The sequence below is a fragment of the Pocillopora verrucosa genome, chromosome 3 (genome assembly GCF_036669915.1).
Source record: "Pocillopora verrucosa isolate sample1 chromosome 3, ASM3666991v2, whole genome shotgun sequence".
Taxonomy (NCBI): domain Eukaryota; kingdom Metazoa; phylum Cnidaria; class Anthozoa; order Scleractinia; family Pocilloporidae; genus Pocillopora; species Pocillopora verrucosa.
In genome coordinates, this window is record NC_089314.1 from 30,851,480 (window position 1) to 30,869,758 (window position 18,279).

Sequence of the window (18,279 nt, forward strand, 5' to 3'; positions counted from 1 at the left end):
ACATTTGAAGAGTACAAAGATAATTTTTTCGGCGACAAATGTTTGACGAGCGATACGAACTTTGCGTTACTTTCGTAGCGTTAGAATATTTTTTCGTGCATCAATTTTTTTTTATATTTATGTCCTGGTTGGTTATTTACACTCCTGGAAGAAGATTAGGTTTCCTGGTGTGTGAATTGTTTGACCTGCGTTTACCAAGTTAAAAAAAAAAAACGGGATTTTATGTCAGTGCCGACGAGAGACAACGCAAAACGAAAGATAACTTTAACGTCTTCATTCCAAGTGATAATTTTATTATTTGACAAGAGACTGCAGTCTAACAATGGACAAGCTGTGCACCTTGGCCAAGAGACAGCTTCGTAAAGATACATATTAAACCAATTCGTTACATATGTAGCCATGGTACGTTATCTTCAGCTTTACAGTTGTATTCCTCTCCGCCATTTAGTCGCTGATGCTTTCCTCGTGGGAAAAAAAAGAACAAACAAGCAAGCGAGGAACCAAACAACTGAGCAAAGCTACTACCATTAATAACAGTAGGACAAAAGGCCCTAATCGCAGGTTACATGAGATTATTTTCTCTTGATGAGATGACATAACTAAAATCGAGAGCAAATTAAAACTTCCACCACTTAAAAAAAAAATTCATTTTACGCTTCACTTTTTTTTTTACTAAACTTGTTAACTCGCTTTCTGCTTTCTGTTTTTTCCTATTTCCCACTAGGAAAGAATAACTGTGGTAACCGGAAAATACGGCAAACGCTGCGAATATAGCTAAACTATGCAAAAATATACTGGCATGTTATACCTCAACGAGCATGTTCTGCTTAGTTACCAATTTGCACATCAAACCAAACTTTGAAAAAAGAAATACAGAGGGCAAAATGATCGATTGATCTGACAAAGGGCTAACGCTCGAAACGTCAGCCTTTTACCCTTTACGGTGGCTAATTTATGTTTTCAGTCGTTAACACTAAATTACCTGCCATACTCTCCCACCGACGCAGCACGACAGTTTCTTTAGAAACGTACCCTCCTTGTTTCTTTTTTTTTTTTTTGACTGCCAAACACCTGTTGGTTGTTCCTCATTCTTTTTTCAATCAGTTTTTCGACTGCAAGCTTGGCTTAACCCTTTAACTCCCGAGATCTCATAAGTAATTCTCTTTATTTCTCCCATACAGTTCTTGTGATGTTAGTTTGGAGAATTTGGTATTGGATCAACCCATAATTCCCTGACTGATATTTTTCTATATTCTCATCACTTGTCTGCTTGATATTGTATTGATATTTTTTAAGAAATTCTGACTTGGTCACTCATGGAAGATAAATGTTAAACTACCCAAAGCCCTCCCTCGCCCCCTTCCCTCTCCTCAAGTCATAACGTTGCTGAACGATACTCGCGGTGGATAGAGCTATCTCAGGTGCAACAATTTAAAGATGTTTCCACACGGAGCTGTACAAATTCGTATTGACAGGATGTTAAAGCTTGATTCAGGTGGCTAATGTTTGGTAACAGCTGTGATTCACAAAATTATTATTCATCTGTGATTCACCAGACATCTAAATAATTTTGCCGGGTGTTAAGGAAAGTACGAAACAAATATAGCTGTTTCGCATAGTCCTACTAAAGTAAGCTAAACAAGCGTCGCTGCACGATTTCTTCATCCATGCGCGATCTATGATGCGCAAAAATTCACATCTAACTACAGTCGGCTTACTTTAACAACCAATGACAACCAAACAAAAAAACAACAGAACGTTAAAAAAAAAAGAAAGGAAAAACAAACACAAATAATGTCCTCATCCGTGCACGATCTATGATATATCGTAATTTGCCGAGACGCAAAAAATTCTACATTGAGTCAGCTCACTATTACAACAAAAATAAATGATAATAATAATAATTATTATTATTAAAATAATAATTTTAAAAAATTAAAACACAAAAGAATGAAAAAAGAGAAAAAAAATAAAACAAAACAAACTTCTCCCCATTGAAATGTCGGCCGAATATCATAGTGTTGTTGTTGCCTAGCTATTCAAAGAAGCACATGTTGTGTTACACTAAATAGCGCCGAAAACCGTGTGCAGGTCAGCGAAAGGTAATCAAGTACTCTGGGTAGCACTGGCAGTCAAAGAACACAACAAAGATTTTCGGGTTGGGGATTTGATCCACCACGCTATCATAGGTGTCAGTTGGATCATTTGGATTCTTTGCTGGAGGCGTGAGGAGACCTTGCTTGCCTTGTGTATACTCACCAACCAGGACTCGACTATAATACATGTACCGCAGACCATTCGCGTCGGGTGGTGAATAGGTTGACCGAGCTGAGTTCGAGGCATCTTCAGCAAAATACACGCCATTTCCATACACGGCTCCTGAAAAGTCAAGGAGAATTTAAAAATTCGCTTGTCACAGGGTTCGAAACCCAGCAGTTTTGCTTAGTAGGTGTATGCCTCATTGACTACCGAGTTATCGAGAGCTCAAGTGCTAAAGGGATTAAATGATAACAGTGGCCTATCCTGGTTGAGAAGACTTATGATGAATTCTGAGAATAAGCAAGTCAAACATGAAAAACAAAAACAAAAACAAAAATAATTTAATAATTTTGATGTTTAACTGTGGCTTCCTTTTCATACAAATATCTACACATGGGAAATATAATGAAGGAAGCGAGGTTGTAAAAACGAGGTATCTTAATTAACAGCATAATGATACAGTTACACATTGTTGCATATTGCCGTGTAGCATAAGGAAATTTGCGGGATCGAATACTATTTTGCGAATTAGGGCTCATAATTGGGCTTTTTGTTCCAATTCTTTCTTTCCTTTTTGTCTTTAAAATCGAAAATAACTTACTCACCATTTTTGCCATGAAAGCTTCTGTTGAAACCTGTGTGATTTATTAATTTGCAGTTATTACCCGGAGTTCCGTGAAATAACCACTGCTCGTTGCTTCCCTTAGTCTCATCCATCTTCTGTTTTCGGAACATACACGAGCCAAAGAGAGCTGGATTTTGAACTCGTTCTATCTTTATAGTGACACATTGTTGCAAATTACCGTGTGGAATAAAGAAATTTGCGGAATCAAGTTCTATTTTGTGGATAAGGGCTGATAATTGGGCTTTTTGTTCCAATTCTTACTTTCCTTTTTGTCTTTAAAATCGAAGATAACTTACTCACCATATTTACCATGAAAGCTTCTGTTGAAACCTGTGTGATTTATTAATTTGCAGTTAACACCCCGAGTTCCGTGAAATAACCACTGCTCGTTGCTTCCCTTAGTCTCATCCATCTTCTGTTTTCGGATTATGTACGAGCTAAGGAGAGCTGGATTTTGAACTCGTTCTATCCTTACAATTTTGTTGCCAGAACAGGTTTGCAGGAATCGGTCCTGAACACTCTTGTACTGCTGTGCGTCTTTCTCATGATCCAGCTCAACAAGATGTACAGTCATTTCTAAGCCCTGTGAGTCTTTTGGTTGTGGAATCCAGTAAGCAGGAAGCAGGACCCCTTGTGGAAGGAAAATGGTTGTGGTAAGTGTTAATGTAACTCAAATACTACCGGTAGAGTTTAATCCAAATTCGGTTGTCGCGTTATCTTTAGAGAGGAGAGGAATGACTTCTCACGGCTTTCTCAATTTAATCAGAAAATTACTTGAACGATTACCAAATACAGTTTAAATGTTGTTAGACAGAACTGCATCTTTAGAAGAGTCTGGGCCACGTCATTAACAATATGAGCCGCGTAAGGTTCACCGAAGCGATCCGCACGAATACAGTGAAGAACATGTTGACAGCGATGCGACCTCCTCGGAAACTCAGACTGGTATCTAATTTACTGTGTGATTTATTTGTATTTGATATGAAAATCCAATAAAGCAAGGGTACAATCTAAAAGAATGCAACAGAAATTTTTAAAACCCACTGAGCTTCCGAGGGTGTTTTATATAAAATTGTCAAAGGTGCGAGTGTGGAACTTGTCGAGCAATGCCGACAACTCGTGAAAGTGAAACCTAGATAAGTTGTATCACTGATTATCCAGGTTTTTAGTCAATTTGCCTCGATTTCTGGGTGCTGGAGACGGTCTATTACGCGTACAGGCAGCAGTAAAGCACAGAGAATCACACCGGAAACGAGTAAGCTAAATGTTTTCCGTTTCATCTGTTTTGTTACATTTTGAGATCGATTTGCTTGAATTGTTTCTGTCACTGATTTAATAATACAGTACTACAGCTAGTTGTTTATAGTTCCGAATAAATTGCTTCTGGTAGGGCCTGAATTGTCGGTACAACACCAAGAAGAAAAATGACTGCTACAAACAACAGAATGTTCGAACGGCTCGACGAAATCGGCTATTTTCATTTGAAGAAGTTTCACAAATTGTGGCTTCAAATTTGCGTCATTTGGAAATATTTGCGTTGTATGCCCAGTTTTGTTTGAATAAGTACAAAACTGTACGACACAACGCTTTAACATTATGAAAAAACTGAGTATATTGAAGCAAACTGTAAAAAAATCATGACGAGACTGGCAAACAACGGCTGTGGAAAAGACTCCGTGTCTCACGCGATTATAAAACGAAACTTTGGAGGTTCCACCCGTGACGTCACAGGAAAGATGGCGCCATTCAAAATGGTGAATGTTTCGAATTTGGAAGAGCTTTTACAAAGTGAAAATGGACTTTTGAGAAAAAAAACCAATGGCACCTTTGGTGTACTTGACATATTTACTAAACATCTACGTGAAAAGAAAATGAACGTTTTTTGGATTTACATGCCCTTTAAGAGCTAATATCAACAAGCATCAGACAAACAGCGGCAGGTCACCCAAAATTGCTTTCACTCATACTTTCATATTTTGTAGCCCAATATGTTCCTAATAATTGTGGTGTAGTTTTTTTGTGAAAATATACTTTAGTTTTCGATAAATAATTTTTTTAGTTCGACCACTCAAATATGCAAATTTTCACCGTGAATATTACCCGAGTTGTGTGACCTCGTGTAACGAATACACTCGACCTCTGGTATTTCTGACAACATAATCCTTTGTTGTATCATCTAAACTTAAACCCCTGTCGTTATTGAAGCTGGCAAAGAAATATTTATTTTTTGGTGAATATTTTTGTCCGACATACTTTTTCTATGTCGAAAAGTAACATCAAGACAAAGACAGTTTTAACAATGACCGATATGACAAAATCTACTGAGCTTCTAGCTTTTAAAATACAAAAGGATGGTTATGAAGTTACTGTAAAAATTTCCTTGTGTATTTGTGTTGTTCTAGCGTGAGACGAACTCAAAGTCGGGCAAAATTTACTTGCTAGCGACTAGGAAATATACATGGTGCCTACTTGTCGCCAACGTTTACTGGCATAAATCACTACAATTTACGAAAAAAATCTAACATAACACTTACCATGTTTATTAAGGATCTTAATAGCTGTTTCGATGATCACGTTATGCTCTACCACATTCTAGCCAAATTTGAGTTCCAATTTATATATCTTCTCCATCTTATTTTATCAGTTGCATGACAAAACACATAAATTCAAAGGTGGATCAACCTCCGAAATACCAAGAGATTGTTTTTTTCCCTCTTTGCATGGTATCTAGAAAAACCTTCCAGGAATTTCTGTATTCAGAAAACTAAAATGTCCAGATTCATCAATGATTCCTCTGCCGGCGTAAGTCAGAGAATGTTTACAAAAGTCAATTTGATTGACAAGTTACATACCGATTTAGCGTGTTGATCTCTTGTATAAGCGTCTCATCTTACATGCTAAAATGGATATTTGCTGTTCATTTAAATCGTTCGCTGGTGGAACTTGTAGGTTTAGTTATCGAGAAGACCGAAGTAGTATTTCTCAAGTCGTTCCCTTGCGTAGTTGTAAAAAGACATTTCAAGCCACTTGCAGAGTTGCAAGTTTTCAGATGCAGAAAATGAAGTTGATCTGATTTTTTCGCGAGCCAGCATCTTCAAGACGCCGAAAGATATCGATGATTTGACAATTTGCCCCACTCATAGATCAAATCTCGGTGTTGGGTGGAGTCGTGGCTCCAATAGCAGACGTACAGTGCCAAAAGAAGTGTCCGGCCATGGTGAAGGCAGGGTCAAGTCGATTCCAAAAGGCGATAGGGGAATTGGCAAGCGTGTTTCACGGATAATACTCAAGGTATCTAGAAAGTTCATACAACCTGGCTTCGATAAGTAGGCTACTTACCACCGTGTGCAAAATTACGCGTCCCGTCAGACTTAAGTCTCGACTGGGAGTTGGTCAGTAGGCTACCAAAAATCCAGACAGAGGCGGAGGTTTCTATACCAATGTCAGAACACTTTGTTGGCTTTCCGCCGTCTGGCGAGACGCGTAATTATGCACACAGTAGTAAAGGGCTCTCCCGTACGAGCAAGGAGCATGAAGATCAGGAAGTACAATTCAGACTGACAGTCCATAGTCCAGCGACCTCTTCCTTCATACCCCCAATAACCACACATTGTCGTTTACGGAAGTGGATGGTGACAAAACAGCAGTTGTAAAGCCTAGAGACCATCTTAATGCCTTCCTTGCTGCATGCGACATCAGTCTAATCCGTTACTCCTTGGCAACACCGTGGGATGAAGCATCGGCACGAACAAAGCGTCCAAATACCAGGAGGGCCAGACAAGTCATTGATGCATGTCTTGAAGAAATCGCCCCGCAAGAAAAACATAATCTTCTGAGAACAGTCTGCGAATCCCAAAATACTAGTGAAAATATCGACCCGATGCTGCTTGAGGCACTAGTTGAATGCTGTAGCAATGCAGACCACTGGGGCACACGACGACAAATCTTGTCTATCACAGCTAACAAAGTCTCTTTAAAGACCTTCAAGTGTGGATATCAGATCTCACCAGATACAGGTACAACAACGCAAGGATCACCATTTGTTACATGGACGAGGGACAGCTGTCACAACAACCCCATCAACAAGAATTTATGTTGCTCCTGAAAAACTAGAACATTTCTTATCCTTCATTACTAGCGCTTATGTGGTCCAAGATCTCCCTTTTGGGGAGAAGTTGGTAAAGCTTTCATCGAATGCGGAAATTAAGGTCCCAAATGTTATTAGAACAATGATTCCAGAGCAAATCGTCAGCCAATATCAAAGTCATTGTAAAGAGTCTGGCTTCAGTCCGATGAGTAGAAGTACATTATGCAGAGTATTAAAAGTATGTTCAGCTTCTGTGCGCAAATCACTGCAAGGTCTGGACTATTTTTCAGCAGATGGAGCAAAGCATATGATGATCTTGAAGAAATAGTACAAAAGTTGGGTGATGAGCACGGCGCCAGTCTAACGTGGGCAAAGCATCAAAGTGAAAAGCTCAAACAATCAAAACGGTATCTAAAAACGGATTACAAGGTGAGCATGAAAAGAAAGAAAGAAAGACGAAAGACGCTGTCGACCCGGCTAAACAAGATGGCGTAGTTTACAGGATTCCCTGTGAATGCGGCAAGGTGTACATCGGAGAGACTGGAAGACCTATGCAAGACAGAATTAAGGAGCACGATCGAGATATTCGACTCGCCCGTACCGAGACCTCTGCCGTTTCAGAACATGCCCACAACACCGGACACAAGCCACTCTGGAAGGAAGTAAAGTTTATTGATCGTGACCCTTATTACTACACGCGCAGGTTCAAAGAGGCTATTCATATAAGACTTCACCCTAACAACATCAACAGGGATAGTGGAATAGAAATTCCAGAAGCGTGGATACCTACGATCAAGAAACACAACAACAGGAGAGCCGTGCGACAGCGGACCGCCGAGGGAGCAAATCACTGAGTGAACAGCAAGGATCGAAATGCACCAATCAGAGCTGTTGAAAAACAACCAATCACAGTAGAGCATCATGCTTTATAAGATCACGCATGACCAGTCCACCTCATCGCCTGAAGAAGACTAGCAGTATGCAGTCGAAACGTCGCGATCTACATCACACGTGACTACATCGTGAGACAAACGAAAAAAATTTAGCTTTTTATTGTTATTCACCACGATGAATAACCACAACCTTTTCCACGAAATTATTCAAATTCTGTTGCGGTTATAAATCTGTATGTTCATTTTTCAGGTACACATTACTGAAAATTCAGCCGTCGCCGATCACTGCAGACCGTCGCATATCGTTTACATTATTCAGGTACAAAAAGTCGTCCAGAAGGAATGTTACGTTCGTTCAAATAAACTTTACTCTGGTATCATGTGGCAACCGGGATGAACTCGTTCTTGAACAAAACTCATTCCGATATCATGTAACATTTTATTCCCAGAGCATCACGCTTTGCTCTCCTGTCTGTATACTATAAAGTTCAATAGCGTTGAAGCAACAACCCGCTTTTAACTGCTTCGCCGCCACTGAAACAACGATTAGTGACCAAAAAAAGCACACATTCTAATATTTTCAATTCAGCATAAACAAAAATCTTTATACAGGGTAAATATTCATTTATTGCGTGACAAGCTTAAAATATAAATGGGGGAGGGGAGAATACAACGCAAAACCCGGGCTTCTGCTGGAAAAAAGTAATACCCAGACGTAATATAATAATCGAAACAGCTAAGAAAATCATAAATAAGCAAGGTAAGAGTGTTATGTTAGATTTTTTTACAAATTGTAGTGATATGTAGCCATGTATATTTCATGGTCGCTAGCAAGTAAATTTTGCCCGACTTTAAGTTCGTCTCAAGATAGAACAACACAAATGCACAGGGAAATTTTTACAGTAACTTCATAACCATCCTTTTCTCTTTTAAGAGCTAGAAGCTCAGTAGATTCTGTCATATCGGTCATTGTTAAAACTGTCTTTGTTTTGATGCTACTTTTCGACATAGGAAAAGTATGCGGACAAAAATATTCACCAAAAAATCAATATTTCTTTGCCAGCTTCAATAATGACAGGGGATTAAGTTTAAATGATAAAACAAAGGATTATGTTGACAGAAATACCGGAGGTCGAGTGTATTCGTTACACGAGGTCACACAACTCGGGTAATATTCACGGTGAAAATTTGCATACTTGAGCGGTCGAACGAAAAAATAATTTCTCGAGAACTAAAATATATTTTCACAAAAAAACTATGCCACAATTATTAGGGCATATTAGGCTACAAAATATGAAAGTAGGGGAGAAAAAGAATTTTGGTCGACTTGCCACTATTTTTCAAATTTGTTCTACGGATGCTGACATCCTCTCTTAAGATTCTCTGAAGGCTGCCCACGAATTACAATGCGCCCTAACACTTGATGGATTTGACCACATTTGGCTCTAGGTCAAATGTGAGACAAATCTGATGTTACATGTTTGTCCTGGTCGCAAAGACGTCAAATGTGTGACAAATATGTTATCATATTTGTCCCTGATAAATGCAAGACAAATAGTGTTTGAATATGAAGCCATATTTCATTCAAGGAAAAATATTAGACAAAATAGACAAATGTGTTCAACATCATACGAACCCTATTTCATCCCACGGAGACGTTTTTTCACTCGCGTCCCCCCTTGTATGATCTATTCAGTTTACCTACTTTGTATCTCTAAAGAGATCACTCAGATTTGGGAATTTTTTGTCTGGATCAAAAGTGTGATTTTTACTAAAACTGACTGAATAGAGGCTGTAGAGGCTCGCACAAGGAATTGTGTGACTTGACCAGTGCAAGCCAGACAACTGCCTGAACTGACTGTTAACTTCTGCGATACTGTTAGTATTTCATTAGTAAAAACCCAAGCCAATGTCCCACATTAGACTGTCGAAAAGAAGAGAAAAGATGATCAATGTCTTATAAGACGTTGATCATCTGTTACTATCGCAACTACAGGAACTACAGCATTCAAGTTTGCAACCCGGAAACAACCAGTGGCTAATATACGCTGGTGTGTATTTTCTTTTTGAAAAAACATTAACGCAGCTTTTCTGAAGCTTAAGTGAAGAAGAATTTGAAAATACAGTCATTGAGGCCCTTAGCTTGAATCCCCTTAAAAAGTAAGAAAAACAACCTTCTTTGATGGCTGGTCAAGGGCAATATTTAATAGGCTTGAAATACAAAATGTTTGCTGGGTTAGCTTAATAGGAATATCTGTTATTTTGGGCAGCCCCTTAGTCAGGGGAGAATCCTAATCGTAACTGTTTTTTAAGGCTCATTACCTTGTCGATTTCTTGGCTGAGGAATCCAATCTCTGTGGAGCTTTACGCCTAAACGTAAGACAATTGATGATATAGTGTGAATTCATGGTCAAAACCAATTTGTTTTTCGATGCTCGCAGAACCATTAATGACATAAAACACTATATAAACACTTTTGATATAATAAAGCATCCAAAATTTATGCAGGATTTAGTTTCAACGCATTCCCTACACTTTTCGCTTGCGCTTGTGTTCGTCCTCCATAATATGATGTAGGATCTTATGTATTTCCCCAACAATGCCAGCCCATGTATTACTACGCGTCTAACACGGTTTTCTCCATGGATGTCGCAACATCATATATCGTCGTTCAAGGGTGTGCATCGGAAAATTGAGCGATTTCAGGTTTGTCCACCACTATCCTTGTTGATTGGAGGATCAAGTAACCTGGTAGCTCCTCTACGTCTTAAGATAAATAAAAGCAGCTACTTAGCTTTCCGGCTTTAGTTCACACAAAATGCAAAAAATACTACTTAGACTGTTCTTCTCCTAGTTTTGAGAAGGTCTTTGCCAGAGAGTGATAAAAGCACTGAACTTGCAAACTCTAATTCAAAATTGTTGTACAGAATCCTATTTGCGAAAGGTAAGAACATCGACGTCTTTGATATGGCCCGAAACAAGCTAAGAGTCCCTGCTAAAGTACTAAGACTCAAACAAAACTCACTATTATATTATTTCTTCGACTCACCTTGAAATTTAGAACTCCCTTCAAAGACAGTGGGCTTCGGAATTTTTTTAATTCGAAGTTTGAAGGGACTCCCTCGAATTGGTTCGTCTCGGACTTTGATTGAAACCCTAAATTCGCCAAAAGCATTTGGTGTATAGAAAACAGAATATCGACCGTCTTTCAATTCTTTGATAACAACTGGAATGTCTTTTATTCCCTTCCGTACAGACGTAATCTCAACGATGATCTTGTCAATTTCACTGTAAGTTGTCTGACCCGTTGAATCCTTTGTTGTCACCGTAAAATTGGCTTCCTGTGATTGTATACCGCTTGTCAGGCCTTCACCAGTGACCACACTCATAGAAGGTTCTGTGTGAGTTATAAACAGCTTTCCAGTAGGTAAGTTTCGAGGGTGTGCACTTGGGGTGTATTTTACGTCTGGATATCTGAGTAGCGGTCTGACTTTATCTGAAGTCAATTCATCGAGTACTTGTTTCATGGTTATCATTTCCTCTATGTTACGGTTTTCAAGAATCGTTTTACCACGGATCGCAACGCTAGCCATAATCTCCAGTTTGCCAGTTAGCTTCGACAACTCCTGGGAAATAGTATTATCGTAAAGCGATCTCTCCCTCACCAGCTGCTCCGTCACGCTAGCTTCATGTTGGCGTATCAAATTTCTACAGCTTTCCGCCGCCTTATGGAGCGCTTTCACTGCCTGCTCTATGTTAGTGTTAAATTTATCTCTCCTTTCCGACAAAGTAGCAATATCGCGCCTAAAGCGGGAAGTGATCGCTTCCAGAGATCTAAGTTTTTCTGTGATAATTACGCCCTGAATTTTCGCTCCATGTTCTATAGACACGATTTGGTGACTTTTCGGATCCCGATGCTCAACAATAACACAATCAGAGCATATGCAAATCTGGCACTGTTCGCAGTAATGTTCAAGTTTCTTTCTATGGCGCTCACATATGTTCTCTTCCTGTGATCTGATGTCTCGACGGTCACCGTTGCTTAAGTCACCGTGGGCTTCCAAGATAACTCCCAAATTCTTAAATCCAAGGTTGGTCGGTAAGCAGTCAATATTGTCGTTGGGACATTCGGTAATCACTCGACAGTTTGGGCAACTCAACCTTCCTCCACCGTGCCGTCGTAACCAGCCGTTAAGACAGGATTTGCAAAACGTGTGTTGACATTTGAGAATTTTCGGTTCATTGTTCTCGCTGAATTGTTCCTGGCACACCGGGCATTCTAGTTCCTTTTTGATCTCGTCCAACATGCTCTTTCCTCGGGCCATGGTTCCTAAAGAGTTGGAAGACACACATCACTGTACTGAGCATGACTGCAAGGAGGACTGAGCATGACTACTTTCTCGGAAAAGCGGAAGCTCCAAGCACATTGGAACCCAGGACCCTTCGGTTTGCAGGAATATTATTCTCAAAATATTTAGTGCGGTACGAGGTACGGGATACAAATTGAGCTAAACGAAACAAATTGTGAAATCTACGGAGCCCGCAAAGGGCCCTGAAAATTATAATTATTTGACGAGTTATGTGACGAGTTACATGACCAGTTATTTGACGAGTTATGTGACGAGTAATGTGACAAGTTATGTGACAAGTTGTTTGACGAGTTATTAATTTTGATTAGTATATGTAATCACATGAGGCCAAGTACTATTAAGGATTAATTGCGCGAGAGTTTTCAAAATTTTCCAAAATTTCCCGAGTCGCGAAGCGGAGAGGGCAATTTGGAAAATTTTGAAAACTCAAGTGCAATTAATCCTTAATAGTACGAGGTCTCATGGGATTACTTGTTTATCAATAAAGGGCAAAATTTATACGAAGGAAAATCACGCGCGCAGTCTATTTTTATCTGGGAAGCAACGGATTAGCAATGCAACGGATTAGCCAATCATTAACAGGTAATCATGCCCTCTCGTGATTACTAAAAATGCCCTCGATTAAGAAAAAATGCCCTCTCTCTCAACCAATCAGCGCTCAGTAATTTTGCCCTTTATTGTACTAATACACGTGCGCAAGTAAGTCCAAAGATGGCTACTGTCGTGCGTGGACCCGGCGGATAAACTGTTGAATGAGGTATGTTTACTTAACATTTGCTGGCAATGAATTCCACTGAAAGAAACACATGAAGATTTATCGGTTGTCGCGTTGAACGTTAAGTAGTAGAGTCGCCTGTTAACTACTGTCACAATCCTCAGAATACTCTGCCGCATTTTGAAGTTTAGCCCCGCATTTACTTGTGAAAAGTGTGTATAATTGATATGGCTCTTTGCTAAGAGCTCACAGAACCAGCAGCGTAATTTATTATTAAGACTGATCTTGTTGATTTGTTGATATTCTTTTGTCTCATACTTTGATAATGAGGAGTCATATTGGATTAATTAAAATCGTTTGCAGGTTTGAGAATTCATAACGAACATATTGCATTTATCAAAGTACTTCGCTTCAAGAGTTGAGGATGTACAGGTTAGTATGGGGTGTTATTCCTCAAATCTTTTACGCTGTGACTAACTGTCCGACAGCCGGGTACGGTCTCAAATAGACTAAATGCCCGGCAGTCAGAAATTTTCAAAGAATTTCCACCGAAAGGTTCTCTCAAACTTCTCAAGAATATTTAAAGCCAAACTGTTCCTTCGTCTTGATTTATTTTCAATGTTCAAGGGTGAACACACACTGATTGTAACATATTGTGTAATGACTGTGTAGTTAACTAGTGATCAAATAACGACAAGAAAAGAAAACAAATGACCAGTCACAAAAATGACTCTTCGCTTTTTTCCCGTAAGAATTCGCTGATTATTCTTCATTTGTATTAAAGACACATTGCACGTGTAGGAAGCATTGACATTCTCTAACTCTAATTTGCTACGAGAATCTTATTCACTTGTTCTTATATAATATTTCCATCGTAAATATACTTATGGTTATATCATACAAAAATTTCGTGTACATGGTGTGAAGACTATGAAGGCTTGAAATTCAATTAAAAGAAAAAATTTGGTGAAGAATAATCCCCGATCTGTAAGATGATCATAGAAAACACTTGGTAAGTTGTATAATGACATGTAAGGGCATGTTATCACTTATTAGATGAAAACAACAGTCTTTCTTCTCACTCTGCATTTTGTGCCTAGTCAGCATTTTGCACCTTGTCTGCAGTCAGCATTTTGTACTGGCCGAATTTAATGTGCTGTTTGTTTCTTTAAAAACTGTTGTGTGTTGGCCCCCTATGTAAGTAGGTTCCAGCATACTTTGTGTTAGACAGAAAAATAAAATGTGGCGGACTAGGCCACATGGTTTACAATACTCATTCTTGCTAAAACAGGTCAAAAACGATTTATGAATTATTTTTCAAAGTTAAGTGTATAGGTTTTATCAATTGTTTTAACAGATGTCTGTGATAGCAATAGCCCATGTGACTGATGAAGATTTACATGCATTGGGACTCAGAAAAAGGAGTGACCTTACACGTCTACGAAGATTTTGTATGGAAAAAGTTCAGGAGTCAGAAAACAAGGAGAGGCTGAATGAAAAGAAGGATCTCCTTGAAAAGATTTTGGAGAAAAACAAATTGAAGAGAAGATGTGAAAACCTTCAGTAGTTTGTTGTAAACACAAGAGAAATAAAGGAAAAGCTCCAGAATTTAGTGGTACAAAAAGAGTTCAACTAGGGTGGCTAGTTTGTCAGATTACAGTGACAAACAGAAGAGGTATGTGGCTGTCAGACAAAATAAGGGTGGTGGTACCAGAGACATTGTTCTGTCAATTGATGCAACAGCTGACAGTATCATTGGAACTGGAAAAGAATTGTTCTTCCCTGGTGCTTTAAGCTCATTTGGCATTATAGACACAATGGAATTTTATTGGCCAGCTACAAAGAGGACACTGTTTCCAATGTGGATGTTGGTGGTTCAGTTTTAACCTCTAGTTTACAAAGGTATCTGAATTCTACTATACTCCCCAGAGCAAGGCTGTATTTAGCATTAAAAGTGAAGCCGTGTGAATCTGTGGGAGGTGGTGATGACAGTCTACTTTAGCCAATGTTAGATCTCACAACCACCAGAAAGCATTACCCTGAAGAAGACACAACATTTGAGAAATCCACTTTAGAAGTGTCAGCAAGTGAATCTACTCCAGGCTTGGATGATGATGATATTGATTTTAAGGGCTTTTGTACTGCACAGGAAATCAATGAAGACATGCCTCCACTACTTGATTTGCTGCCACCAGTGGAAAGCTCTCCCTCAGAACAACTACTGTCTGATGACTTGATAATGTAAGTATAAATAAACAGCAAAGTTTTTACATCTATTTGTTGAACAAATTTCCATGTTACGTTTTGTATTTTGCCTTAAAGGCAAAAAGCATTTTATTCCAAATCTGTGAATGCTTACCATGAATACCTGTGCATGACACACCATTGACAGCTTTTGATTAGTAAGTATATTCAAACATCAATAGGCACTCTTAGTACTTTCAGGGTTTTAACCCATTATGGGTTGAGTTTTAACAAGATCATTTCATAGTAGTAAACTTATGCAATGTAAAGGCTTTCGAGGACTCTGTCCCTATGATGAGCTTTACTATTATTTGGTGTATTCAGTATTGTTTTCTGTCTTGCTAGCCATTCAATCTGTTTTAGCCCAGTTGCTTGGCAAAGCGTGGTTCTAACCATAATCATTGGAAATTTCATCTCAGTAACTTTAGCATCACATGTACAAAATAATAGAGAAACATGTTTCATACATTTAAACAAGGCCACTCAGATCAATGAATGGGATGGTATCATTATTAAAAAAATATATAATTATATATATCTGACCAAAACAAATTTTGGCAGTTATGTTAAGGTGTTTGTACTGATGCCTTCAATGTTAATGATTTTGCAAATAAAGCAAGTTACATATCAAACTTAAATAAACTATTCTTTTGGTAGAGAGGCCTGCAGTTCTGGATAGAGGTTTTCTGTAAGTATTACTCTTTGAAATTAGGGTATGTCATGTGCACTTATCGCAGCAGTGAGAAGACTTTATGAAGAGTCATAGACTTCAGTATTTTTTCTCATACAACCTGTTTTGTCGTAGTTGTTTTTTGTTTTTGTTTTGTTTTGTTTTGTCCTTTTTTGTTTTGTTTTTTTCACTGGTCACCATCCTGTTTGCTGATATTTTTATTTGGTTGTAGGGTCCTAGGATGCAGTACGGACAGCTGAACCTTCCAGTCTTGCTGGAATCACAATGATTGTCAAGAGAATTTTTTGTAATAACCCTATTTTGGATAATGTATCACTTATTTGATAGTCACTTACATGACCTGATGCTTCATTCTACAGACAATGTTTTGTCTACAGAGGGCATACTGTCTGACAATAATTTCAAAAGAAGGTCTATGTGTATGGTTACTCTTATAATATTGGGGGTTATGAATAATTCCATTAATAGTCCTTTGGAGTAAAACTACTTTGTAAATTGTGGAAACTGAACCCCAGTATACTATTATTTGTACAAGCACTTTTATTGAATATCTGTCTACATAAAAGTGGTATTACTGGTATTTTATCTTTTTGTATCTTTCATAGGTTGAGGTAGTAAATCAGGAGTTGGATGGCCAGACTGACCACTCGGAGACACCTTGTATCAACACTTTTTTTCTGCTACAAACACATTAATTTATTCAATCACATTATTCATGGCTTGCTTGTACTGTCCTATCAGCAGACAAGCATTTCTGGTTAACCACCTGACAACTTTTGTATACTTAAAAATGTACAGCAAATTGAATAGAGGATGGTTTTTCATTTTGTATGAAAATAGTGCACATTCAGGTGTGGGAAGAAGTGGTAGTGGATACATAAACTGTAGGCGAGTACATTCAGTAGATGTTTCTTGTTACCTCAAAAGTGCAATTTTTTTCTAGGTGGAAATCCATTTTCTGTTTGGTTTGGAATATTGCATACATGTATACATGTATGTACATGTATGTTTTATCAATTACTGCAATTGATAACAATGGTAGCCTATCTGTCACAAATGTCCTGTTTGTTATTGTGTCAGCTAAACTGCTATCTATATCAATGCTGAAATGCTGTTGGGCAAACTTTAAGACCTCTACTGGCTAGTATTCTTTTCAGCTGTCGCAAACTGAGTTTCCTGGTCATGCAGTAAGAGAAGGCATGAGGTAAATCTGCGTTGTTGTATCCAAGGTTGAAGTACTACTCAATGACTTCATCACGAAAGTTCAAGTCCAAACGTGGCCGCCATCTTTGCCCCGTCCACCACTACAATAACACCCAGGCTCTTTGCTTAAAAAAACTCGTCGCGTATTTCGTCACACAACTCGTCAATAACTTGTCAATTAACTTGTCAAATAACTCGTCAAATAATTGAGCATTAGAAATAAATTTACCTTGGCTTTGACGATTAATTTAAGAACTCTTTGTGCTAATCATTGTACAGCCCCCTCGATAGTTTTTTTTTTTTTTAACTAAGTGATGGAAACATCCCAGAATGTCGCGAAACAGTCGGGTCTTGTGGTAAATTTACATTCGGTAAATTCGAAAATAATCATCGGAGGGCGCATGTTTTTTCCATATGGCTTTTGTAGAAGAGAAATTATATAAGCCCACTGTATCTTTGTTTTTGCTTTACGTCTAGAAGACATATCAAATCGGCCCAAAAACTCGCCTCTTCTACATCATGCCAGTATGAGAAACAGCCCTTCGCCTACTTATGGGCGTAATTTTTGTGAAAGGGAAAAAGCCCTTTTGCTCTTTAACCAATGGTTATATTAACTTGATTGTAAGGGAAACCTTTAGAAAATTTTGAGAGATTGTATGGAGTGTAAGTCATATAAAATCATGATTTTCTGGAAATGTCGCATATTGCCTCAGTCTTCCACGGGCTCCGGTTAACCTTTTCAAACTCCCTCGAGTAGGAGTTGATATCTCTTGTCAACGGATCATTCACATCACCCTTTTCCGCTTTGATGGGTTAGATGTCTTTGGGCAAGCTGCCAGAAGTATATCTTTTAGTGACTAATGCATATGCACGTAGTCACTATTGCGATTAGGCCAGTTTCCGAAAGTTAGTAGAAAATAATGGAATACGCGACAGTGCCATTTATCCATTGTCGAACCAAACGAACCACAAGATACATGCTCCTTCAAAACTGTCCCTGTATTTTGTAGCAGGTAATTTAGTGTTAACAACTGGGTTGAAAACGTTAATTAGCCACCGTAAAGGGTAAAAAAGCTGACGTTTCGAGCGTTAGCCCTTCGTCAGAGCGCTCTGACGAAGGGCTAACGCTCGAAACGTCAGCTTTTTTACTCTTTACGGTGGCTAATTTACGTTTTCAACCCAGTTGTTAACG

At 38.6% G+C, this 18,279-nt stretch overlaps 1 protein-coding gene and 2 pseudogenes across 1 annotated transcript; 2 read left to right on the forward strand and 1 right to left on the reverse strand.

Moving 5' to 3' along the window:
* Positions 1 to 272: 272 nt before the first annotated feature.
* Positions 273 to 12,223, reverse strand: LOC131787789 (tripartite motif-containing protein 3). The gene is made up of 4 exons (XM_066162954.1): positions 10,914 to 12,223; positions 10,187 to 10,234; positions 3,185 to 3,514; positions 273 to 2,379 (listed from the first exon to the last, which is right to left on the reverse strand). Exons 1-4 carry the CDS (start codon positions 12,187 to 12,189, stop codon positions 2,093 to 2,095), a joined length of 1,941 nt encoding a protein of 646 aa, XP_066019051.1. The 5' UTR covers positions 12,190 to 12,223; the 3' UTR covers positions 273 to 2,092.
* Positions 4,522 to 8,261, forward strand: LOC136280024 (uncharacterized; annotated as a pseudogene).
* Positions 12,224 to 12,932: 709 nt separating the features above from the next.
* Positions 12,933 to 17,326, forward strand: LOC131774572 (uncharacterized; annotated as a pseudogene).
* Positions 17,327 to 18,279: the final 953 nt, after the last annotated feature.